The 25,391-nt window shown below is 40.3% G+C and overlaps 1 protein-coding gene across 10 annotated transcripts in view; it reads right to left on the bottom strand.

Annotated features, from left to right (window-relative positions):
• Window positions 1–25,391, bottom strand: part of LOC126473268 (nucleolar transcription factor 1-A-like) — a 216,924-nt gene that overhangs the window by 89,528 nt on the left and 102,005 nt on the right. For all 10 annotated transcript variants that reach the window (XM_050100231.1, XM_050100256.1, XM_050100272.1 and 7 more), the window contains 2 exons: window positions 13,330–13,441; window positions 4,540–4,695 (listed from right to left, as the gene is read on the bottom strand). In XM_050100231.1, coding sequence (XP_049956188.1) covers window positions 4,540–4,695; window positions 13,330–13,441 — 268 coding nt within the window. The remainder of the gene's footprint in view (window positions 1–4,539; window positions 4,696–13,329; window positions 13,442–25,391) is intronic.

Genomic DNA, 25,391 nt, shown 5'->3' with positions numbered 1-25,391 from the left:
TTTTGCTATTTAGGGAGTAAAATAACTGATGATGGTCGAAGTAGAGAGGATATAAAATGTAGACTGGCAATGGCAAGGAAATCGTTTCTGAAGAAGAGAAATTTGTTAACATCAAGTATAGATTTCAGTGTCAGGAAGTCGTTTCTGAAAGTATTTGTATGGAGTGTAGCCATGTATGGAAGTGAAACATGGACGATAACCAGTTTGGACAAGAAGAGAATAAAAGCTTTCGAAATGTGGTGCTACAGAAGAATGCTGAAGATAAGGTGGGTAGATCACGTAACTAATGAGGAGGTATTGAATAGGATTGGGGAGAAGAGAAGTTTGTGGCACAACTTGACTAGAAGAAGGGATCGGTTGGTAGGACATGTTTTGAGGCATCAAGGGATCACAAATTTAGCATTGGAGGGCAGCGTGGAGGGTAAAAATCGTAGAGGGAGACCAAGAGATCAATACACTAAGCAGATTCAGAAGAATGTAGGTTGCAGTAGGTACTGGGAAATGAAGAAGCTTGCACAGGATAGAGTAGCATGCAGAGCTGCATCAAACCAGTCTCAGGACTGAAGACCACAACAACAACAACAACAACAACAACAACAACCTTAAGAATTGTAAAGAGAGTATTCCGGTCAATACTGTCAAAAGATTTCTCTAAGTCTACAGATGCTATAAATGTAGGTTTGCCTTTCCTCAACCTGCCTTCTAAGATTATTGTCTTGCACGTTCCTACATTTCTCCGGAATCCAAACTGATCTTTCCTGGACGGCTTCTACCAGATTTCTATTCTTCTGTAGTTTGTGTTAGTATTTTGCAACCAATACTTATTAAACTGATAGTTTGGTAATTTTTACACATGTCAGCAATTGCTTTTTTTGGAATTGGAATTACTACATTCTTCTTGAATCTGAGGGTATTTCGCCTGCTTCATACATCTTGCACATGATATGGAATAGTTTTGTCATGGCTGGCTCTCCCAAGACTATCATTAGTTCTGATAGAATATCGTCTACTCCTGGGGTCTTGTTTCAACTTAGATCTTTCAGAGCTTTAAGAAATTCTTCTTACAGTATCCTATCTCCCATCTCATCTTCATCTACGACCACTTCCCTTTCTATACTATTACTTTCAAGTTCAGCTCCCTTGTATAGACCCTCTACATACTGCTTCTGCCTTTCAGCGCTCCCTTCTTTGCTTAGTACTGGTTTACCATCTGAGCTCTCGGCATTCATAGAGCTGCTTTTCTTTCCTCCAAAGGTCTCTCTTAATTTTCCTGTAGGCAGTACCTATCTTTTCCCTAGTGAAATATGCTTCTAAATCCTTACATTTATCGTCGAGCCATTCCTGCTTAGTCATTTTGCTCTTGCTAGCAATCTCATTTTTTAAACATTTGTATTCCCTTTCGCCTGCTTCACTTACTGTATTTTTAAATGTTCTCCTTTCATCGATTAAAATCAACATCTCTTGCAATATCCAAGAATTTCTACTTCGCCTTATCTTTTTACCTATATGGTCCTCTGCTGCCTCCAATATTTTGACTTTTAAAGCTAGCCATTCATTTTCTACAGTATTCCTTTCCCCTGTCCTATAACTGTTGCCTAATGCTCCTTTGTTCTTTCAACTTATGCAGGTGCCATTCCTTAATTTCCTACTGTTCTCCAATTTCTTTAGTTTAAATCTACAGTTCATAACCAATAAACTGTGTTCAGAGTCCTCATCTGCCACTGGAGATGTCTTACAATTTAAAATATGGTTCCTAAATCTCTGTCTGACCAATATACAATCAATCTGAAACGTCCCAGTGCCTCCAGTTCTCTTCAATGTATATAGCCTTCTTTCACAATAAAGTAAGTGTAACCAATGACTAAACTTTGCTCTGTGCAAAATTCTGCGGCTTCCTCTCTCATTCCTTTTCCCCAGTCCATATTCATGGCATATACCCCAATCTAAGCCACACTTTTTTTTCTAGTTTTTGGGATCCAAAAAAAATGCTTGCTGCTTAGAATCAAGTGCAGCAAACAGAAATTTGAAAAATGGTGCTACGAACTGCCACAACTACCTTTTGCCATCAAATAGAAGCAGTGCACTAGTAAAAATATATAAAAAATGTTAGAAGATAAATCTACTTTTCCCCCCCAAGTTTCTACCAATGAGCCATAATATATCCTCCAATGAAGGATACAGAAATTCAGTCCTTCTGATCTTTGAATGCAGCAGTCTTTGAAATATTCACAGTAACAAATTTCTTTACGTAAATACCAACAACGTGCAAGGCTTTAGAATTCTTGCACAAGTTGGTAAGCTGTGGTTAGTTTTTCATATAACATATTATTTTGTTAAGTGCTGGTGTTAGTGTACCATAATGAAGTGCTTTCACCATAAAGCCAAATTCAAGAAGGAAGTTATTTCCTTTGGGGAGAAAAGTGCTAATTGCACTGCAGGTTTGCCTAAGGCACCAGCTGAGGTCGGTTTGGTACCACCATTTTTACAGCACTGCCACTTCACTATGAATCTACAATGATAAGTTGATTGGCAAACCTGTGTTCACAACTTACATGAACATGGATGACACTTTGTCAGTATCACATACTCTCTTCGTCATAAGGATAATAGAAATCTAAACATGACGCCTTGTATTCTTCTGTGTTAGCTGTTATCTCATTTAAATCCTGTCCCCCTAACAAACTTGAGCGAGACAGTGGCAAATGCAGATGAATATACATATCATGTAATGTTTACATTTATGTCTTTCTTAAGCAGAATAGTGATACAGTCAGAAATGAAGCATGACAACTGACTTTGGTATTGATTTTTAAATTATTTATGACTATAAGTTCTGTGCAGACAAGTTATGTCATTTTAAATATTTTAAAGACTAAATTAATCTACAAAATAAACTTGCTTAAGCTCGCGTGCTAAGCTTACAAGTTGAACTCAGCTATTGTAGCTGAATCTTCATCCATGCCATCTAATTTGTCTCTCATATTACAAATAACCAACTTTGTTGCAATTTTGAATGCTGCCTACAACTTCTTTCCCTCTTGGATTTTGACTCTCATTTTTTGGGTATGGCTTAAATTTGAGTCCGGCTTAGTTGGGGTAAATGCAGTACTATTTTTCCTTCTCTTCCTTTTCCCATCAAATTCCAGTCTCCCATCATCATCTTAAATTTTTGTCTTCTTTAACCATTTGAATAATTTCTTTTCTTCATCATATATTTCTTCAGTCTCTTCATCATCTGCAGAGCCAGTTGGCATGTGGCATGTGGGCTTTCCGTCTATCTTGGCTAATATAATGTATTCACTATGCTGTTCGTAGAAGCTTACCTGCATTTCTATTTTCTTATTCATTATTAAATCCACTACTGAATTATCCCTATTATCTGACTTTGTATTTATAACCATGTATTCACCTGACCTGAAGTCCTGTTCCTCCTGCTACCTACCTTTTTAAATTTTATAATCTACCTGCCTGATTAAGGGATCTAACATTCCACACTCCAATCCGTAGAATGCCAGTTTTATTTCTCCTGACGGCAACATCCTCCAGAGTAGTCCCCACCTGGAGATCTGATTATTTTAGCTCCAGAACATTTTACCCAAGAGGACGTCATCATCATTTAACCATACAGTAGAGCTGCATGTCCTTTGGAAAACTTACGCTTATAATTTTCTTTGCTTTCAGCCATTCACAGTACCAGCACAATAATGCCATTTTCGCTCATGTTACTAGATCAGATCAGTCCATCATCCAGACTGTTGCCCCTGCAACTGCTGAAAAAGGCTGCTGGCCCTCTTCAGTAACCACACATTTGTCTGGCCTTTCAACAGCCCCCCCCCCCCCCCCCCCCCGTTGTGGTTGTATCTGTGGTATGGCTATCTGTATTACTGAGGCACCCAAGACACTCCATGGATGGCAAGGTCCATGCTTCATGCCAGGAGAGTGAAAATAATTTTATTATTTAAAATTAACTACTGTTTTAGTCTTACTTCTCATTTTAGAAATAATGGAACACTACACTACATAAGCACAAATTACTTTGACTGGTAATAATAAAAGAGTTATTTTGAGACTACCTATAAGCTACAGCCCAAAGCTGATCACTATTAGTCACAAGGCAGGATCTTTTGTGTATTTTTCTGATTATGAACATCAAGAATGTTGGAACTGTTCCCTTGGGCAGCTGACTGTACCAAGCTTTCTTGTGCACTTGTGACATGACTGTACATGCGTGCACGGAACACTTGCATCAGGACTACCGGGTGACAGCTTATACTACCACACATGCCAGCACGTACATTGATAAGCAGTTGCGGGAGTCATGACACATACGGTAGCTGTTCTACAACACTAGTCCCTTACCGCAAAAGTAAAGGAATGACTTCCACTCTAGAATTACACACTGTCATTTTGTAAATGGCTAGAATGTCTGTTACTCATAAAGCTCTTTAATTAATTTCTGCAAAGAAAATGATAGTTACAATTTCAAACGTCCATTTTTAAGTTGCTTATAATACAAAGCGGGCCATGATGAATAGTTACCTGATACTTCGCCTCTTCTTCAAGTGCCCAATCAATCCAAACAATCTTTTTCTTCTCTGACATGTCACGCCATTGCTCTTTGCAGCTTTCCAGTACAGCTGTTCTATCAAAACCAGGATCATTTTTATGCTGGTTCAACTTCTCATTACAGAAAAGCTGCAAATAACATTGCAATCAAGCTAATTAATTACTTGTTTTGTAAACAATTTAACTGGATTTATAGCATGCTTCCTCCAAAGAAATGAATTATGCACAATAATAGACCTCCTTCAAATGGCACAATTATGACAAAATTCAGTAGACCAACTGAACTCTATAACCAGCTAAAATGCAAAATATTTTGTGTGTGTGTGTGTGTGTGTGTGTGTGTGTGTGTGTGCGTGCGCTCGACAGTGGGTGGTGGTGGTGATGGTGGTGGTGTCAAGGGGGGGAGGAGAGTTATTTTTTTAAGCCACGGAGTACACTTTCTGAGAAACACGAGTGAAAAGTATACTACATCAAAATGACATTGTAATCTTCAGTTGTACAGATATGATCCTCAACTTTGCTGTACATACTATATTTTATGAACTATAAGATGCTATTATTAGATTGCAAAGCCAGACTAAAGAAGTTAATAGCTTATAAAGTCAAACGGATCTGTAAAATCCCTGAAAATCGTGATCATCCAGTTTTGACCATTTTGCATTCTATCCCCTATTTGCACATTTAGTCTTTCTCAGTTCTTTTTTTTTTTTTACTTCTTTACTAGCCCACCAATCATGAATGGTTTTTTCTGTTGGTTGAGGGCTGAATTGCCACTCAGCTGCTCTGTTTCCATGTTTTTCTGCATATGCTGTTACTTTCAATTTATAGCCCACATCATATGAATACCAATTATTTTATTTTCTTTACGAAATTAGCTACTAACAAAAATATTGTGGTGTTACTGATAACACAAATCACTTTCAATTCAAGTTCACTGGCACCACAGACTGCAATGACGCATGATAGGCTAGACAGTGTTTGTTATGGTGGGGCAGGAGGGAGACAAAGTTAGCAAGCTTGTGAGTCCCCACAACTGATGTTTGTTGCATCAGTGCACTGCTGCTGCCAGTTGAATCCAATGTTGCCAGACAAGAAATACGTTTCTTGCAGCATAGAATATACGGGCATTTTTAAGATTGGAGGGAATTTTAAATCAAACACTGGACATCTTTATATTAATTCTGAGGATAAAACACACCTCAATTTTGGAGGCAATTTTTCAAAGACCAAAGTGCATCTTATAGTCCAAAAAATATGGTACATGTGCATTAAAGGAAACAATGTCTATTGTAGGCTCTAAATTTATCTTTCATGTTGACGCAACCAATGTATTATCTGAAGTTTTCACATGACATAACGTGGTTCTGTAGTGAACAGATGTTAACCTCCCATTCTACTATGCACGGATCTTCCACTTATTTTACTGCTCTATCAATTGTATTTGATACAGAGAATGGTACCACTGAAGTGTGGCCTTGCTTATGGACTGACAAATTGATTTCCACATCACATCTGCACCACAGTGCATAATGCTACCACATATGTGCTTGATAATGATGCCTTAGTCAAAATTGGCCAATAGCACAACAATAAATAAATTTACAGCCTACAACAAACACTGTTTTATTTTATGAAATACAATGAGGCTGTGGACCCGCATACAAATACAATTCTCAATATTTGGTGTGTACAGTATGCTCCACTTCATTTAAATGCATAGTTGAGGAATAGAAAACTAAACCTTTGATCATAAGTATAAAAGACTTTTTTAAAAGAAAAATAAAACACACTTACAAGCCTAGGACAAATCTTACATCAAGCATGAGAGAGTAGTGCTAAAATGAATGGCGGACCACAGAGAATGGGATAAGTGACAGTTATGCAAATGACAAGTATCTTCTCAATTAGGAAACAGTTTGTCACAAGTAGGCTGCAAATTTCAGCTATAAAAAAAAAAGATGAAGAGCCCAAGATTAACAAGGAAATTCAGAAAAGCTAAAATGATGTCAGCAAAATGTGGAAAATAGACTAACAACACAAAAGAAGGAATGAAAACTGGAGGGGAATAGGAAATAGATAATCAATACAAACTAGGGCAGATGGAAAGACCACAGATTGGTTACATATAATGAGAATCATCAATCATGTTGACCACTGTTAAATATTTTTACTTGGCCATAAGCCATTCTTTCCTTGCATTGTGTTCATACTTCAATTTTTATCACATTTTCCCAGTAAATATATAGAACAATTATGTGATCAAATGTCTCGGGACACACCACTTAATGGCACTGCCTTAGTCATTAGGCCACGTACTGAGGGCATAGAAGTGCAGGCATAATGTATCTCCATCAGAGGTGTGTTTATATCAGATGAATCAACAAAGATAACAAGAATTTTGAGAGATTCCAATTATTGATGAATTGTCTCCCTGACACGATAAAGAAATTGATCAAAGGCATAAATCAAACTCCAAATGCACTGTACAAACCAATCAACAGACATATATATCAAATTCTGAAGAGGATTTCTGTTACAGCTCAGATTTAAAGGTCACTGATGGACCAATCTGACATAAGACAAAAAAATGCTTCACGGTGATTTTGCTACAAAGAGGGCACTGCCACAGAATCAATGCACAATGTTTCTTGTCTGTGGTGTAGATTCATAGAGTGGAACTCAGATGAGCAAGTGTGAATATAGTGAACATGTAGCAAGTGGTATTTACCCAAACGTGTTGTAGCAATAGCGTAATTCAGTGATAGTGGTGGTGGTGGGGAAGGGTTGCTTTCCTTGGTTTGAGCTGATCTTTAGGTCTGATCCATGACAAAACAAATAAATCAGTCCATGAAAATATTTTAGGTAGTAATATGTACACCTGGAAAGAAGTCAATTTTTAAATCGTATTACACCTACCCTTGAGTGAGAAAATACAACTGATAAAATTATCAAGTGTCTATTGTTGTTGTTCTGGTCTTCAGTCCTAGACTGGTTTGATGCAGCTCTCCATGCTACTCTATACTGTGCAAGCTTTTTCAACTCCCAGTACCTACTGCAACCTACATCCTTCTGAATCTGCTTAGTGTATTCATCTCTTGGTCTCCCTCTACGATTTTTACCCTCCACGCTGCCCTCCAATACTAAATTGGTGATCCCTTGATGCCTCAGAACATGTCCTACCAACCGATCCCTTCTTCTGGTCAAGTTGTGCCACAAATTTCTCTTCTCCCCAATCCTATTCAATACTTCCTCATTAGTTATGTGATCTACCTATCTAATCTTCAGCATTCTTCTGTAGCACCACATTTCGAAAGCTTCTATTCTCTTCTTGTCCAAACTATTTATCGTCCATGTTTCACTTCCATACATGGCTACATTCCATACGAATACTTTCAGAAATGACTTCCTGACACTTAAATCAATACTGGATGTTAACAAATTTCTCTTCTTCAGAAACGCTTTCCTTGCCATTGCCAGCCTACATTTTATATCCTCTTTACTTCGACCATCATCAGTTATTTTGCTCCCCAAATAGCAAAACTCCTTTACTACTTTAAGTGCCTCATTTCCTAATCTAACACCCTCAGCATCACCCGAATTAATTCGACTACATTCCATTATCCTTGTTTTGCTTTTGTTGATGTTCATCTTATATCCTCCTTTCAAGACACTGTCCATTCCATTCAACTGCTCTTCCAAGTCCTTTGCTGTGTCTGACAGAATTACAATGTCATCGGCGAACCTCAAAGTTTTTATTTCTTCTCCATGAATTTTAATACCTACTCCGAATTTTTCTTTTGTTTCCTTTACTGCTTGCTCAATATACAGATCGAACAACATCGGGGAGAGGCTACAACCCTGTCTTACTCCCTTCCCAACTACTGCTTCCCTTTCAAGTCCCTCGACTCTTATAACTGCCTCTGGTTTCTGTACAAATTGTAAATAGCCTTTCACTCCCTGTATTTTACCCCTGCCACCTTTAGAATTTGAAAAAGAGTATTCCATTCAACATTGTCAAAAGCTTTCTCTAAGTCTACAAATCCTAGAAACGTAGGTTTGCCTTTCCTTAATCTTTCTTCTAAGATACGTCGTAAGGTCAGTACTGCCTCACGTGTTCCAGTGTTTCTACGGAATCCAAACTGATCTTCCCCGAGGTTGGCTTCTACTGGTTTTTCCATTCGTCTGTAAAGAATTTGTGTTAGTATTTTGCAGCTGTGACCTATTTAACTGACAGTTCGGTAATTTTCACATCTGTCAACACCTGCTTTCTTTGGGATGGGAATTATTATATTCTTCTTGAAGTCTGAGGGTATTTCGCCTGTTTCATACATCTTGCTCACCAGATGGTAGAGTTTTGTCAGGACTGGCTCTCCCAAGGCCGTCAGTAGTTCCAATGGAATGTTGTCTACTCCGGGGGCCTTGTTTCGACTCAGGTCTTTCAGTGCTCTGTCAAACTCTTCACGCAGTATCATATCTCCCATTTCATCTTCATCTACATCCTCTTCCATTTCCATAATATTGTCCTCAAGTACATCGCCCTTGCATAGACCTTCTATATACTCCTTCCACCTTTCTGCTTTCCCTTCTTTGCTTAGAACTGGGTTTCCATCTGAGCTCTTGATATTCATACAAGTGGCTCTCTTTTCTCCAAAGGTCTCTTTAATTTTCCTGTAGGCAGTATCTATCTTACCCCTAGTGAGATAAGCCTCTACATCCTTACATTTGTCCTCTAGCCATCCCTGCTTAGCCATTTTGCACTTCCTGTCGATCTCATTTTTGAGACGTTTGTATTCCTTTTTGCCTGCTTCATTTACTGCATCTTTATATTTTCTCCTTTCATCAATTAAATTCAATATTTCTTCTGTTATCCAAGGATTTCTATTAGCCCTCGTCTTTTTACCTACTTGATCCTCTGCTGCCTTCGCTACTTCATCCCTCAAAGCTACCCATTCTTCTTCTACTGTATTTCTTTCCCCCATTCCTGTCAATTGTTCCCTTATGCTCTCCCTGAAACTCTGGATAACCTCTGGTTCTTTCAGTTTATCAAGGTCCCATCTCCTTAAATTCCCACCTTTTTGCAGTTTCTTCAGTTTTAATCTATAGGTCATAACCAATAGATTGTGGTCAGAGTCCACATCTGCCCCTGGAAATGTCTTACAATTTAAAACCTGGTTCCTAAATCTCTGTCTTACCATTATATAATCTATCTGATACCTTTTAGTATCTCCAGGGTTTTTCCATGTATACAACCTTCTTTCATGATTCTTAAACCAAGTGTTAGTTACGATTATGTTATGCTCTGTGCAAAATTCTACCAGACGGCTTCCTCTTTCATTTCTTACCCCCAATCCATATTCACCTACTATGTTTCCTTCTCTCCCTTTTCCTACGCTTGAATTCCAGTCACCCATGGCTATTAAATTTTCATCTCCCTTCACTACCTGAATAATTTCTATTATCTAATCATACATTTCTTCAATTTCTTCGTCATCTGCAGAGCTAGTTGGCATATAAACTTGTACTACTGTAGTAGGTGTGGGCTTCGTATCTATCTTGGCCACAATAATGCGTTCACTATGCTGTTTGTAGTAGCTAACCCGCACTCCTATTTTTTTTATTCATTATTAAACCTACTCCTGCATTACCCCTATTTGATTTTGTGTTTATAACCCTGTAGTCACCTGACCAGAAGTCTTGTTCCTCTTGCCACCGAACTTCACTAATTCCCACTATATCTAACTTCAACCTATCCATTTCCCTTTTTAAATTTTCTAACCTACCTGCCCGATTAAGGGATCTGACATTCCACGCTCTGATCCGTAGAACGCCAGTTTTCTTTCTCCTGATAACGACATCCTCTTGAGTAGTCCCCGCCCGGAGATCCGAATGGGGGACTATTTTACCTCCGGAATATTTTACCCAAGAGGACGCTATCATCATTTAATCATACAGTAAAGCTGCATGCCCTCGGGAAAAATTACGGCTGTAGTTTCCCCTTGCTTTCAGCCGTTCGTAGTACCAGCACAGCAAGGCCGTTTTGGTTATTGTTACAAGGCCAGATCAGTCAATCATCCAGACTGTTGCCCTTGCAACTACTGAAAAGGCTTGCCCCTCTTCAGGAACCACACGTTTGTCTGGCCTCTCTACAGATACCCCTCCGTTGTGGTTGCACCTACGGTACGGCTATCTGTATCGCTGAGGCACGCAAGCCTCCCCACCAACGGCAAGGTCCATGGTTGGGGGGGGGGGGGGGGGGGGGGTAAGTGTCTATTAAGAGATTGAAATCTATACATATCACACATTGTTAAGCATCTATTTCCTTGTAAAACTTCTGTACCATCTTGTGGACAGTCAGATCGTAGTTTACTTCTACAGGTTGCTTAACTTTTCATTATGGAAGCCATTATGAAACCAGATGATGTGTTGCAATTTCGCTTCACAACAAATTAATGTATTTTCACTATAATTTGTTTTTTTCTTAATAATCTAAAATAACTGTCCATTGCCAGTTACAGCTACATGACTATCTGCAATTTGCACTTCGAGTGTTGGGCAGAGTTCCACTGAACTAATTTCATATTCTTTCTCAACTGTTCCACTCTCAGGTGATACATGGGAAAAATGAAATCTACATCTTTCCTTGGGTGCTCCGATTTCTCTCATTTTATCCCTATGGTCATTTCTCCCTATGTAGGCGAGAGTAAACTAAATGTTTTGGCACTTGAAGGAGGAATCTGACAATTGCGATTTTGTGAAAAAAGTCGCTCTGCAGCAAAAAATTCAATGTTTTTGTGATTTCCACCTTACTCACTTATTTTTTCCAATCCATGATGCCCCCATTTTTTATGATCATACAAAATGATCTACCCATCTGTGAACTTTTTCAATCTAGTAGGGATTCCATAGCACAGAGCTATACTCCAGATTAGGACAGACAAGCATAGTGAAGGCAGTTTTTCTACATTTGTTGCATTTTTCCAAGTGTTCTGCCAATAAAACACAGTATTTTATTTACCTTCTCCACAGCATTTTCTATGTGATTGTGATCGTTTGAACATCAGTTGTTCATAATTGTTATCCCTAGGTATTTAGTTGAACCCAAAACCTTTAAATCTGCGTGTTTTATTGTGTGGCAAAAAAGTAATGGAATTTTTTTAGCACTCATGTGAAGTACCTCAATATTTTCTTGTTAGGGTAAATTGTCATTTTCAAACATGCAATAATCTTATCTGAATCAGTTTATAATTCACTATGATCTGCTGGTAAACAAGAGCACCAGCTGCAAACAATCATAGAGCAAGAGATTATCACTTAAGGTTTTTTTTTTTTTTTTTAATATACATTGAGAACAGTAGAGGACCTGTAACACTTCCTCGGGGAACCTCATATATCATTTCAGTTTCACTATATGACTTTCTGTCAATTACTACAAACTGTGACTTTTCTACAAGAAATCACAGAATCAGTCAGACAACTGAGATGATACTCTGGAGGCGCACAATTTGATTGGAAGTTGCTTGTGAGAAATAGTGTTCAAACCCTCCAGAAAATCTAGAAACATGAGATCACATATTGATATCACTCATTATTTCATGTCAGCAAAGATCCAATTGTGCTTCACAAGAGTGATATTTTCTGAATCTGTGCTGATTATGTGCCAATAGACCACTTTCTTCAAGTCATTTCATAATGTTGGAACATAGTATAGGTTCCAAAAATCCTACAACAAGTTTATGTGAATGATATGGGTCTGTGACGATGTTATTACCAGCTACTTTATATGTTAGGTACATCCTTACTCAATCTATTTTGATCATCGGAAGTAATTCATGTAATAATGTGCTGACTGCACAGCAATGCACACAAAACGTGAATTTTTATATATGTGGTTTGTATTGCTTCCCAAAATGTGAAAGCAGTTTGGAATTGAGTCTTCTCCATTTCAGCTCTCATTGGCAGTTGCAGAAAAAAGGAACATGTGAACTGGGAAAACTGACAAACTTCAGAGCAGCCTGCATAAGCACTTCGGTGTCATATTTTCCTTTAATAGTGAAACACGAGAAAGAAAATGCTTATTCAGGAAGCATATTTATGCTGAACAAAAGCATTAATCTAATGTTGTATCGATTGCGAATGTGACACATTGTACAACCAGGCAATGACTAGTTGCTATTAATGAATCTCTGTATATTTCCTGAGGGCAGTAATAAAGATTGTAGAAGAAAAGGAGCAACTATCAGTGGTAGAAACTAACAACTTGCCTGTCATGAAGACATCTTCCTCATTTCAACAACAAATGATGTTGGCATGTCACCATTTCAATGGAAGAAATACAGAAGATATCCTATATAATCGCAGAATGTGGAATGTAAGCAAATTACTAGCAAAGAAGATAGTGATCAAAATCCTATTCACCCACACTTCACATCTTACAATTTCATGTAAATATACTATAAACCTGTCTGGAGCTGATAAGGCATTTACAACATTTGTATTTTCATCAGTCGAAAAGGGAGGAAGAGGTGCACTAATGTTAGCCAAAATTATAGTCACTAAAAGAAGATGTGCAGTCAACAGAAAAATAAGAATACAATCATGTGAAAATAAGCTGAATAATAAAATGTGTGCCAACATAATGAATACTTTGTTGTTTCCTCAAATGTATGATGAAACATTAGAGTTGCCTTGCAGCTTAAAATAGTGCTCACACACAAATGAAATTCAAAACACAAAAAACTCAGTTACTAAATAACCCAAGAATACCTTGAAAGGAGTCTGAAGCTTTTTAGGCCCTGGTTCTGGATTGGAGGCTGCATTGGCTGCTTTTGCTTCCTTAAGAGCTACAGCTTTTGGCACAAGTTCAGGGTGTTCCTGGCTGCAATAAAACCACAGAATAAATACATGTGGAGTTTCTACTGAAGTATCTCCTTATACAGACTAGTGTGATGGAAGACTTAAATGGTAGTTACAGTGACCATAATCCAACAAATTGCCTGAGCCAAAGCACCCCACAACACAAAGGGTGTAACAGATTTTTCAGAATATAATATACACATACATAAGACAAAAATATGTTATATGGATATGGAACTCATTTCTTACAACTATTTACAGCACATCAGTCTTGTGAAACACAAAGGAACATTACCTAATAGCATTGTGTGTGTGTGTGTGTGTGTGTGTGTGTGTGGGCGCGCGCACACACACACACACACACACACACACACACACACGGCCACTGTCTTTGGGCACTGCGATCCTACTATGCTTTCCTTTGCACAAAACATGTTCAAAAATCCTTTTGTTAACAATGACACATGCATTCACCCACAGTTGCAGAGAACCGCAGATACATTTATGTAATCCAGGAGTATTGCATATGGTTTCACAACCTCGGCACAAAAGCCGACTGCAGCTTGTACAGAAGTTTGACACACAAGAACATTCAAATGCTCCTGCAATTAACAATTTTGTGGATGTAAGTCCAGAGAACATGGAAGGCCACAGATACGGTCCACTTCTTCCTATCGATCTATTGTAGAATCTATTTAGTAGCCTACAGGAATTAACACTAAATTGACCACTTGAAACAGTTGATGCAATGTCGTTGATGTAACATAGTAATAAAAATAATGACGCGAGCTGCCTACCAATATTACCTTTTGTGAAATAAAATGTAATGCACTGGTGGTGAGTCTAAGAATTATGAGTACAACTTAACCACACACAAGCAAAACAGTACTTCAAACATTTCATGTAAGAAAGTTTTGCAAGTGTCTTTAACTGGGTGCGATTACTATCGGTCACGTATATTGTGTTTTCGGTCACGTTTATTGTGATTAAAAAACAATCATTTATGTAATGGGCAGATTTATCCATGTTTGCACAGAGAACATGATCTGTTTGTAAACCTATTGACACATTCCATATCATGGCAAGCTGTCACAATCCATATTAAACTAGTTGGTTTGATTAAATACCTGGTGGTGTTCAAGTCTTTTTTGCCTAGTTACTGGACACACGTGACAGCTTATTGATAGTGTGTTCACTTTCAGTCATAGCCAAATCAGATATTGTGTGATGTTGAAGCAAGGAAGTTAGTGCGTGCATGTGTGCGTGTGTGTGTGTGTGTGTGTGTGTGTGTGTGTGTGTGTGTGTGTTTGTGTGTAGCTTATGGGTGCTCAATGGCGAGGTCATCAGCACTCTTACAGTAATTAAAACAAATGAATGTGGATAAAATCACTAAAATTGTTGCACACAGTGAGGTGGAAACCTATAAAGTGACATTCATTCACACACTCCCACATCACTTGCATTGAGCCACACGATCACTCTATCTCATATGCCTGGAGACAACTGGGAAAGGGTAGAAGATCCTACACATGGGATGAAAACAAATGTAAAACCACAGAAGAGTTAAAAGAAAGACATAGCGAATGTAATCGGCTGATCACTTAAGAAAGCATGGATGAGCCAGTCACCCTCTAACACATAAAAACATCCCTCTAAAATTTTCGGAATCAAGTTGGACACATCACAAAACTGTGAAAGTTGCACCACATTCATTGAGCTACAAGAGGACTGGGGCCTATGAGAAGACAAATGAGGAGGACCTCCATCCATCTACATGGCTGAAAGGAGGCACGCCACAGCTGCGTATTGGGCTTTATGAGATGCCGCTTATTATCTGTAACTTCAAGGCACTCGTCTTCCCATCAACGCTTCACTCTCCACCTTCAACAGTAGGGTGATAGCATGCAGTGGGTTGGTACACAGAAATAACTGAGAATCACAATGAGCCTCCTTGACTGCTACATCTGCCTTTTCATACCCCTCAATACCCATTTGCCCCGGTACCCAGTAGAAAGACATTTTTCACAGCTGTTGTAGTTGGAGGAGGGCATCCTGGTTATTCTGGACTACAAATGTTGGAGAGAGTGAATGGCAATAAGAGAATCTGAACATGTAAGGAATGCAACATCCTAGGAACATCTCATCTGTTCCAGTGCCAGCACGATCTCATAAATCCGTGTTAAAACATCAAAGTCTCGAGGTATTTGATCTTGAGAAAATGATGAGGGGAAACAATAGAGCAACCAACAGAGTCGTCCTGTTTTGACTCACCTGTAAAGAGAGCTGTGGGGTTAAGGTGCTCCCATAAAATGTCATAAAATAATGTATTAAAAATATATGCAGGAGAGCAATATTTCCTTTACTGCACCAAATCTAAAATTAATCTGGGCTTTTGCAGTAATCAGGGTGGCATATGGTTAAAATCCTGGATTTGGAGCTGTACTTTCTCCACATCAAGTGACGTCAGCACATGCCGCACGCAGCTCCCAAGCGGCCTTGTTGCTCGTGGACAATTTGAGAAAAGACATTCCAGAGGTGGACGAGCAACAGTATGAATTGCAGGTGACTTCCGGGCTGCATGGAACTAACATGCCTGACACACCATGAAGAGTTGCCATTGAACTGCAAGTGGCAGCTCACCAGCCTCAGAACAGAGACTGGGTATGGTGCTGGTCCTATAAGCACCAAGGGCAGCCGAATCCCCTCATGGTGGACAGCATCAATTATTTTCAAACAATAAGGTCTCATAAACTGTTGTTGTTGTGGTCTTCAGTCCTGAGACTGGTTTGGTGCAGCTCTCCAGGCTATGCTATCCTGTACAATCTTCTTCATCTCGTAGTACCTACTGCAGCCTACATCCTTCTGAATCTGCTTAGTGTATCCATCTCTTGGTCTCCCTCTACGATTTTTACCCTCCACGCTGCCCTCCAATGCTAAATTTGTGATCCCTTGATGCCTCAGAACATGTCCTACCAACCGATCCATTCTTCTAGTCAAGTTGTGCCACAAACTTCTCTTCTCCCCAATCCTATTCAATACCTCCTCATTAGTTACGCGATCTACCCACCTAATCTTCAACATTCTTCTGTAGCACCACATTTCAAAAGCTTCTATTCTCTTACTGTCCAAACTATTTATCGTCCTTGTTTCACTTCCATACATGGCTACATTCCATACAAATACTTTCAGAAACGACTTCCTGACACTTAAATCTATATTCGATTTAACAAATTTCTCTTCTTCAGAAACGCTTTCCTTGTCATTGCCAGTCTACATTTTATATCCTCTCTACTTCGACCATCATCAGTTATTTTGCTCCCCAAATACCAAAACTCCTTTACTACTTTAAGTGTCTCATTTCCTAATCTAATGCCTTCAGCATCACCCGACTTAATTCGACTACATTCCATTATCCTCATTTTGCTTTTGTTGATGTTCATCTTATATCCTCCTTTCAAGACACTGTCCATTCCGTTCAACTGCTCTTCCAAGTCCTTTGCCGTCTCTGACAGAATTACAATGTCATCGGCGAACCTCAAAGTTTTTATTTCTTCTCCCTGGATTTTAATACCTACTCCAAATTTTTCTTTTGTTTCCTTTACTGCTTGCTCAATATACAGATTGAATAACATCGGAGAGAGACTACAACCCTGTCTCACTCCCGTCCCAACCACTGCTTCCCTTTCACGCCCCTCGACTCTTATAACTGCCATTTGGTTTCTGTACAAATTGTAAATAGCCTTTCGCTCCCTGTATTTTACCCCTGCCACCTTTAAAATTTGAAAGAGAGTATGCCAGTCAACATTGTCAAAAGCTTTCTCTAAGTCTACAAATCCTAGAAATGTAGGTTTGCCTTTCCTTAATCTTTCTTCTAAGATAAGTCGTAGGGTCAGTATTGCCTCACGTGTTCCAACATTTCTACGGAATCCAAAGTGACCTTCTCCAAGGTCGGCTTCTACAAGTTTTTCCATTCGTCTGTAAAGAATTCGCGTTAGTATTTTGCAGCTGTGACTTATTAAACTGATAGTTCGGTAATTTTCACATCTGTCAACACCTGCTTTCTTTGGGATGGGAATTATTATATTCTTCTTGACGTCTGAGGGTATTTTGCCTGTCTCATACATCTTGCTCACCAGATGGTAGAGTTTTGTCAGGCCTGGCTCTCCCAAGGTCGTCAATAGTTCTAATGGAAAGTTATCTACTACCGGGGCCTTGTTTCGACTCAGGTCTTTCAGTGCTCTGTCAAACTCTTCACGCAGTATCTTATCTCCCATTTCATCTTCATCTACATCCTCTTCCATTTCCATAATATTGCCCTCAAGTACATCGCCCTTGTATAGACCTTCTATATACTCCTTCCACCTTTCTGCTTTCCCTTCTTTGCTTAGAACTGGGTTTCCATCTGAGCTCTTGATATTCATACAAGTCGTTCTCTTATCTCCAAAGGTCTCTTTAATTTTCCTATAGGCAGTATCTATCTTACCCCTAGTGAGATAAGCCTCTACATCCTTACATTTGTCCTCTAGCCATCCCTGCTTAGCCATTTTGCACTTCCTGTCGATCTCATTTTTGAGACGTTTGTACTCCTTTTTGCTTCCTTCATTTACTGCATTTTTATATTTTCTCCTTTCATCAATTAAATTCAGTATTTCTTCTGTTACCCAAGGATTTCTACTAGCCCTCGTCTTTTTACCTACTTGTTCCTCTGCTGCCTTCACTACTTCATCCCTCAGAGCTACCCATTCTTCTTCTACTGTATTTCTTTGCCCCATTCCTGTCAATTGTTCCCTTATGCTCTCCCTGAAACTCTGTACAACCTCTGCTTTAGTCAGTTTATCCAGGTCCCATCTCCTTAAATTCCCACCTTTTTGCAGTTTCTTCAGTTTTAATCTACAGTTCGTAACCAATAGATTGTGGTCAGAGTCCACATCTGCCCCTGGAAATGTCTTACAATTTAAAACCTGGTTCCTAAATCTCTGTCTTACCATTATATAATCTATCTGATACCTTTCAGTAACTCCAGGATTCTTCCATGTATACAACTTTCTTTTATGATTCTTGAACCAAGTGTTAGCTATGATTAAGTTATGCTCTGTGCAAAATTCTACCAGACGGCTTCCTCTTTCATTTCTTACCCCCAATCCATATTCACCTACTATGTTTCCTTCTCTCCCTTTTCCTACGCTCGAATTCCAGTCACCCATGACTATTAAATTTTCATCTCCCTTCACTACCTGAATAATTTCTATTATCTAATCATACATTTCTTCAATTTCTTCGTCATCTGCAGAGCTAGTTGGCATATAAACTTGTACTACTGTAGTAGGCATGGGCTTCGTGTCTATCTTGGCCACAATAATACGTTCACTATTCTGTTTGTAGTAGCTTACCCGCACTCCTATTTTTTTATTCATTATTAAACCTACTCTTGCATTACCCATATTTGATTTTGTATTTATAACCCTGCAGTCACCTGACCAGAAGTCTTGTTCCTCCTGCCAGCGAACTTCACTAATTCCCACTATATCTAACTTTAACCTATCCATTACCCTTTTTAAATTTTCTAACCTACCTGCCAGATTAAGGGATCTGACATTCCACGCTCCGATCTGTAGAATGCAAGTTTTCTTTCTCCTGATAACGACATCCTCTTGAGTAGTCCCCGCCCGGAGATCGGAATGGGGGGACTATTTTACCTACGGAATATTTTATCCAAGAGGACACCATCATCATTTAACCATACAGTAAAGTTGCATGCCCTCGGGAAAAATTACGGTTGTAGTTTCCTCTTGCTTTCAGCCGTTCGCAGTACCAGCACAGCAAGGCCGTTTTGGTTAGTGCTACAAGGCCAGATCAGTCAATCATCCAGACTGTTGCCCCTGCAACTACTGAAAAGGCTGCTGCCCCTCTTCAGGAACCACACGTTTGTCTGGCCTCTCCACAGATACCCCACTGTTGTGGTTGCACCTACGGTACGGCTATCTGTATCGTTGAGGCACGCAAGCCTCCCCACCAATGGCAAGGTCTATGGTTCATGGGGGGGGGGGGGGGGGGGGGGGGGGGGATTCATACACTATGCACCCACAATCTAGCCATGAAGGCACTAAAGCCCTGTACAACTGGAGCAGATGTGCCCTGTCTGCTCCCCTAGACCTACGGCTAAGGCACCTTAAGATATTCAGTGCCTTCTGGGTTCTGGTTTTCAGATATCTTACATGTGGTAACCACAACAGTTTGAAGTAAAAGAGGCCCAGAAACCTCAGTGAGTCTTTAAAATGTAGACTGGTATCCATCACAATTAAGTCAGGTAAATTAAAAATTGAGAATTGTTCAGAGGGATAGGGGGAGAGGGGGGGAGGGAGGGAGAGCGGGAGGGAGGGAGAGGAGGGGGGAGGGAGAGAGAGGGAGGGAGGGTGGGAGTGAGTCTTTGCAACTCACTCCCCTAATCTTCACTCTAACTCGTAACTGAGGAGTCGCTGTTGCAACACTGGAGAAGGAACAGAAAACAGCAAAATCATCCACAAATACGGAGCATTGTATGGGATTCCTTACTGTAGACAATATTCTGCTTATCGCTCTGTCTACGGCAAAGACGGTAATACTTAAAACAATGCCCTAAGGGACACCATTATCCTGCTCAAATCAGTCTGACGGCATGTCACCAACTGGGGACCTAAAAAGCTGCTTAGACAGGAAAGATCACATGAAGATGGGGAGATGGCCACAAAAGCTCCATTGCTGCATTCGTAAATACAGTGTCTCCAAGTAGTATCGTACACCTTACTGATATCAAAGAATATGCTGATACAGTGATGTTTACATAGGAAAGCCTGCTGAACAGCCACCTCTACTGGAGTCAGGTTGTTGACAGTGGACAGAAATTTCCAGAATCCACACTGAGAACAGCTAAAGACTTGCCTGGCCTCTAGAAACCAGACCAGAAGACGGTTAACCATTTGCTCCCAGGTCATTATAAAGATATTTCGGTAACTACCAGGACATGTGCGATTCTTTCCTGGTTTGAGGAGAGGTATCATAATTGCCCCATGAGCTGTCTGCCATATCAAATAAACACATTCAAGGAGGATTTCCTTTGACAATGCTGGCAAATGTCGAAGCATGTACTACCAGATTTGGTCATGAGTGGATCCAGTTTCACGAGCCTTAGACAGGGCCGATTCCTCCCAAATGGAGAAAGGGGCATTGTAGGAATCAGAACTGATGGAATTGAAGTCTAACTTGCTCCTCTCTACAGCTGCACTGTAGCGACGAAAAACTGGATCCTGTCTTGCATTGACAGTAGTTTATGAAAAATGCTCCGCCAGTGCCTGAGCGTTGTCTCTGGGCGATGTTTGGAGACACCCCCGCTTCAGCACTGCTGCTATTGATTAACAACTGTGTTTATCATAAATCCTCCTGATGGCTTCTCATTCTTTGGCAGAACACATGGAATAGTTGATGGAATCCACGAACACTTGCCATGACCTTTTCTTGCTCTCCTTAATTACACATTGAGCCTTGGCTCTTGCGACCTGAAATGCTGTGAAGCTGTCTGCTGTTGGGCGGTACTCAAACCTCTGAAGAGCCACATGCCTGGCACAGATTGCTGAGTGGCACTCATTGGTCTACCAAGCTACAGGTTGCCTCCTAAGATGACCAGAGGACTTTGGGATGGATAAGTCACTGCCATGATGAATCACTTGTGTAATGTGGTCTATCCACTCCTGGACACTGTCACAATGTTCATACATAGCCAGCTGGCTGAACAGTGTTCAGATAGTCCCACTGACCATCCATTTTAGTGGCTTCTCTTCAGGTAACACTCCATCCAGCAGGTGAATGCGGGGTCTGAAATGGTCACTGGAATGAAGGTCGGCAATGGCTTCCTATGGAACAGAGTCTACGAGGGCTGGGAAGCAGAAACAGATGTTGTTGGCTCAGAATGACCCCCGTAGCAGCAGAGAAATGGGTGGGAATACCTGCATTGAGGATGCACATCTTGTGAGACATCTTGAGGCTCTCCAAAACCTGAGCCCAAGGGCAAGTAGAGGTTGAGCCTCACAAGACATGGTGGGCATTGAAGTGTCTCAATAGGAGAAATGGTCGGGGGAGTTGTTCCATAAGATCTGTGTATGCCTCTGAGTCAACTGTATCTTGCAGAGGCGGATACAGTGAGCAAACAGCGATCCTCTGACACATGTGAATTTCAATGGCAATAGATTGCAGATCGATAGCGAGGCGGAGAGCAAAGGAGTGGTGTGCATATTGATAAACAAAGTGACGCCCCCTTTGGCCATTTCCCCAGTCAGGTCATCCTTGTGATAAGGCATATAGCTCCATAGTACAAGGTATCAGATGCTTTAAAATGTGTTTCCTGCAAACACAAGCACAGGAGGCATTCCTGTGCTTGAGTTTTCATTTCTACCCAAGCGTGGTGTAAAGCCCTATAGTACAGGTACATTAGATGCATTAAAATGCATTTCCTGCAAACACAAGCACAGGGGTGTTCCTGTGCTGGGAATTTCATTTCCTCCATGTGTGTTCTGAACCCATTAATGTTCCACTGTAGTATGGGAGCCATCTATCTCGGGGGTTGCACTTTCATCCTGGCTTTCTACCGGCGAGGGGAGCTCGTAATGGGTACAGGCTCAGTGTTGGCGCGAGATGAGTGACCCAGTCCAACATCAAGGTCAATCACCTCTGAAGAAGATTCAAGAGAGACATCAGAGAGGATGATCTCGACATCATTGGACTGTGTACTCCCTGTGTCTCTCAGTGGGCTATTCTTTGCTTTGGATCCACAGCCACAGAAGTGGTAGTGATTGTGATGGATGGTGGACAGGACTCAATCCTTGCAGGGGCAGGGAGCTCCACAATGTCAAAAACCAAGGCCTTTTGCAGTCTTAAGCTTGTTATATCTTTTGTTCGTCAAGATATACACTGCAGTCTCAGTTCCAGACAGGATAAGCCCCACAGCTATTCACACACTTCAAGAGAGAAGAACAAGCGACTTCTTCATGGGCAGCCTTACCACATTTGCCACAAGTGGCTTCTCCCTTATACCCCACCCGTCCAAAGAGCTGGTATTTGAAACAGCACATTGGGTTGGGGACATAACACCACACTCTGAGGCATAGGAAACTTGCCTTAACATGATCTGGAAGTTTCGTGCTGCTGAAAGTCGGTTCTTTTTTGGGAATGTCCAACAGATCCTTGCATGTCTCTACACTTTAGCTGTTGTTCAATGCACTGTGGGCCTCTATTTCAATGGCATACTCTCTAAGGCACTTCACTTTCTGCTACTGGGAATTAGAGGTTTTGACCAATACTGTCCCATTTTATAGCCACCTGACTGATTTTAATTCCCTGAGATGCCTTCTAAACCATTTTAAATGTAAAAATGGGAGACTTTCTCAAATGGTTCCCTCTCATCTCTTAGCTGCCAAAAACACATTCTGTCCTGCAGAATGCATCCTGTTACTATATCTCAAACTATTTTTAACAACTCCAGAATCTGGAGGGTTGGTCACACGAGGTCTTTTGTGTGACTGGGTGTTGGTACTTCCAAAGTGGCCGACCCATTCTGCTGGTAGGAGGAATAGGAGGAAAAGAAGATTTCAAGGGGTCCATCTCAGTCTCACGAGCATCTTGGGAAATACAAGCCCACCTAGACAGGGCCACTTATACAACTCAGATGCAGCCCATTAACAACTGTTCCGCAATAGCCATGCAACTCATCAGTGTGCAGCACACCTTGAACTGAGGTTTTTTTTTTATAGACATTTTTACAATCGTCATGTTCCGGGTGATCACACCAAGATCCCTGTTCCCTGTGACACACAATGCTCCACTGCTGCACCATACAGTGGTCACTGAAGCTTGTTCAGAGCTTATGGTGACAGAGGACTGGTGGTGCTTACCAGTCCCCAGCTCAGTAACTCTGGGGTCGCCAAACCTGTACTCATCAAATGAATGCTGAGCCCCTGAGAGCTTCATGTTTAATGTCTCACCAACTTGAAGGTCATTATAGACAAGGACATAAACTCAGATGATCAAGAATGGGGCAGGATATCATCCATGGCCTACATGAAGAAGCCATTTTGGCATTTACCTGAACTATTGATGCCGGAACCCCAATAGCAATTTGGGGATCTGAACCTCACTCTCAGTCTATATCAACCCATCTTAACTACCATTCATCTGGCTCAGTTTCAGAGAAGTGTGGGCTATTTGAATAGATGTAGATAAGTACAGATCCAAGATACATCAGGTGTCATGTATATTAAATTCCAATACAAGTCGCTGCCTTCTTTGGTGCAAAAGGAGGTGACAAATGCCATATTGATGGTACCTTTTATCCAGTGGTTCATCAAGTGTATGTTTTATTTGATTAACTGTAACTGGAAATTTGAAAGCAACTGTAACTGTTAATGATGGGCAGGAATACTTCAAGACTAATTAAATAAGCAACAGGGACTAATTTAAAAGTATGAATAAAATGAGAGGGTAAGGAAACAGTTCTTTGGGTTTTGAACAAAAATTCTGCCACTTTAGACAGCCATTTACTTCACATGTTCTCAATGTGCTGTATACCTAACATGCAAGAATTTAAGTGGGAGAATTGCTAAATAATGTGTATCTTCAAGGGTACCAAATGTTTTTATGCCAGTAGTTAGTGAATGAAACTGTAGAAGACTTTAACCTAACATGCAAGAATTTAAGTGGGAGAATTGCTAAATAATGCATATCTTCAAGGGTACCAAATGTTTTTATGCCAGTAGCTAGTGAATGAAACTGTAGAAGACTTTAGTGACACTACAGTGCCTAATGGCAGTATGTGGTATGTGTGCAGCCAATTCTACAATTATCCTAGGTTTAGTCTACCTACAATTTTAATTTAAAACAACAGAAAATCCAGGAGGCAATGTAACAATATAATGGATATAGTCGAGATACTGAGTCGTAAAAAGGCACAGCAAAAAGACTGTCAGAAAGTTAGCTTTCAGCCAACAAGGCCCTTGTCAAAAATAGGCAACACACACACACACACACACACACACACACACACACAAACACACACAGTGTGTGCATGCAAATGCAACTCACACACACATGACCACAGTGCCTGGCTGTTGGAGCCTGTTGGTGAGTAGTAACTATCGTTTTCATTATGTTTCTACAATTTTAAATTTGCATAAAAGTTCAGGCACTACTTAATTCATAGATGGTGATTTGTGCTACTCATAATTTCAAACTTTTTTTCCATATTTGTATAAGCAAAATTTCATTCCTGTTCTGCAACTTACATGCGGACAAGTTAAAACACAGATGTCATTACACATAGTGGAGTAAGAGAGGTATGAAAGGAAAGCAAAGAAATTGGAGATTCTACATATTTATTACAGTAACACCTGAAAAAAATTGATGAAACACGCACGCACACACACACACTCACACACACACACACACACACATTTCATTTTGGCCAGATCCATCTTCAGTGAAAAGACGATACACAACGATACATATACGAGGTGGAATCCAAAATTTTCGGGACTGGTGCTGCCATCTGGAAAGTAGAAGTAGTAGATCTATGCACAGCTAGGTGGCGAGAGCTGCATATTTGACGAGTCAGTGTGCGGAGTGGTATTCAGCTGGGAGGATGTGTTGTGTGTCCACATTGATTTCCGTAATACTCTGTGTTTGGTGTGTGGCGATTTTAAAATGGATCTGCGAACAGAACAGCGCGTGTGTATCAAATTCTGTGCAAATCTCAGGAAAAGTGCTACGGAGACCCTTGCAATGATTCAACAAGTGTTTGGGGGACAGAGCATGAGTTGTATGCATTTGTTTCAGTGGCATGCTCGGTTCAGGGGACAGAGCATGAGTTGTATGCATTTGTTTCAGTGGCATGCTCGGTTCAGGGCCAGCCGTACAGACATCGAAGATGATGCTTACACTGGAAGGCCCGT

The sequence above is a fragment of the Schistocerca serialis genome, chromosome 1 (assembly GCF_023864345.2).
Source record: "Schistocerca serialis cubense isolate TAMUIC-IGC-003099 chromosome 1, iqSchSeri2.2, whole genome shotgun sequence".
Taxonomy (NCBI): Eukaryota; Metazoa; Arthropoda; class Insecta; order Orthoptera; family Acrididae; genus Schistocerca; species Schistocerca serialis.
The sequence above is the reverse complement of the archived record's forward strand: the minus strand, read 5'-3'. Positions and strand labels throughout refer to the sequence as shown.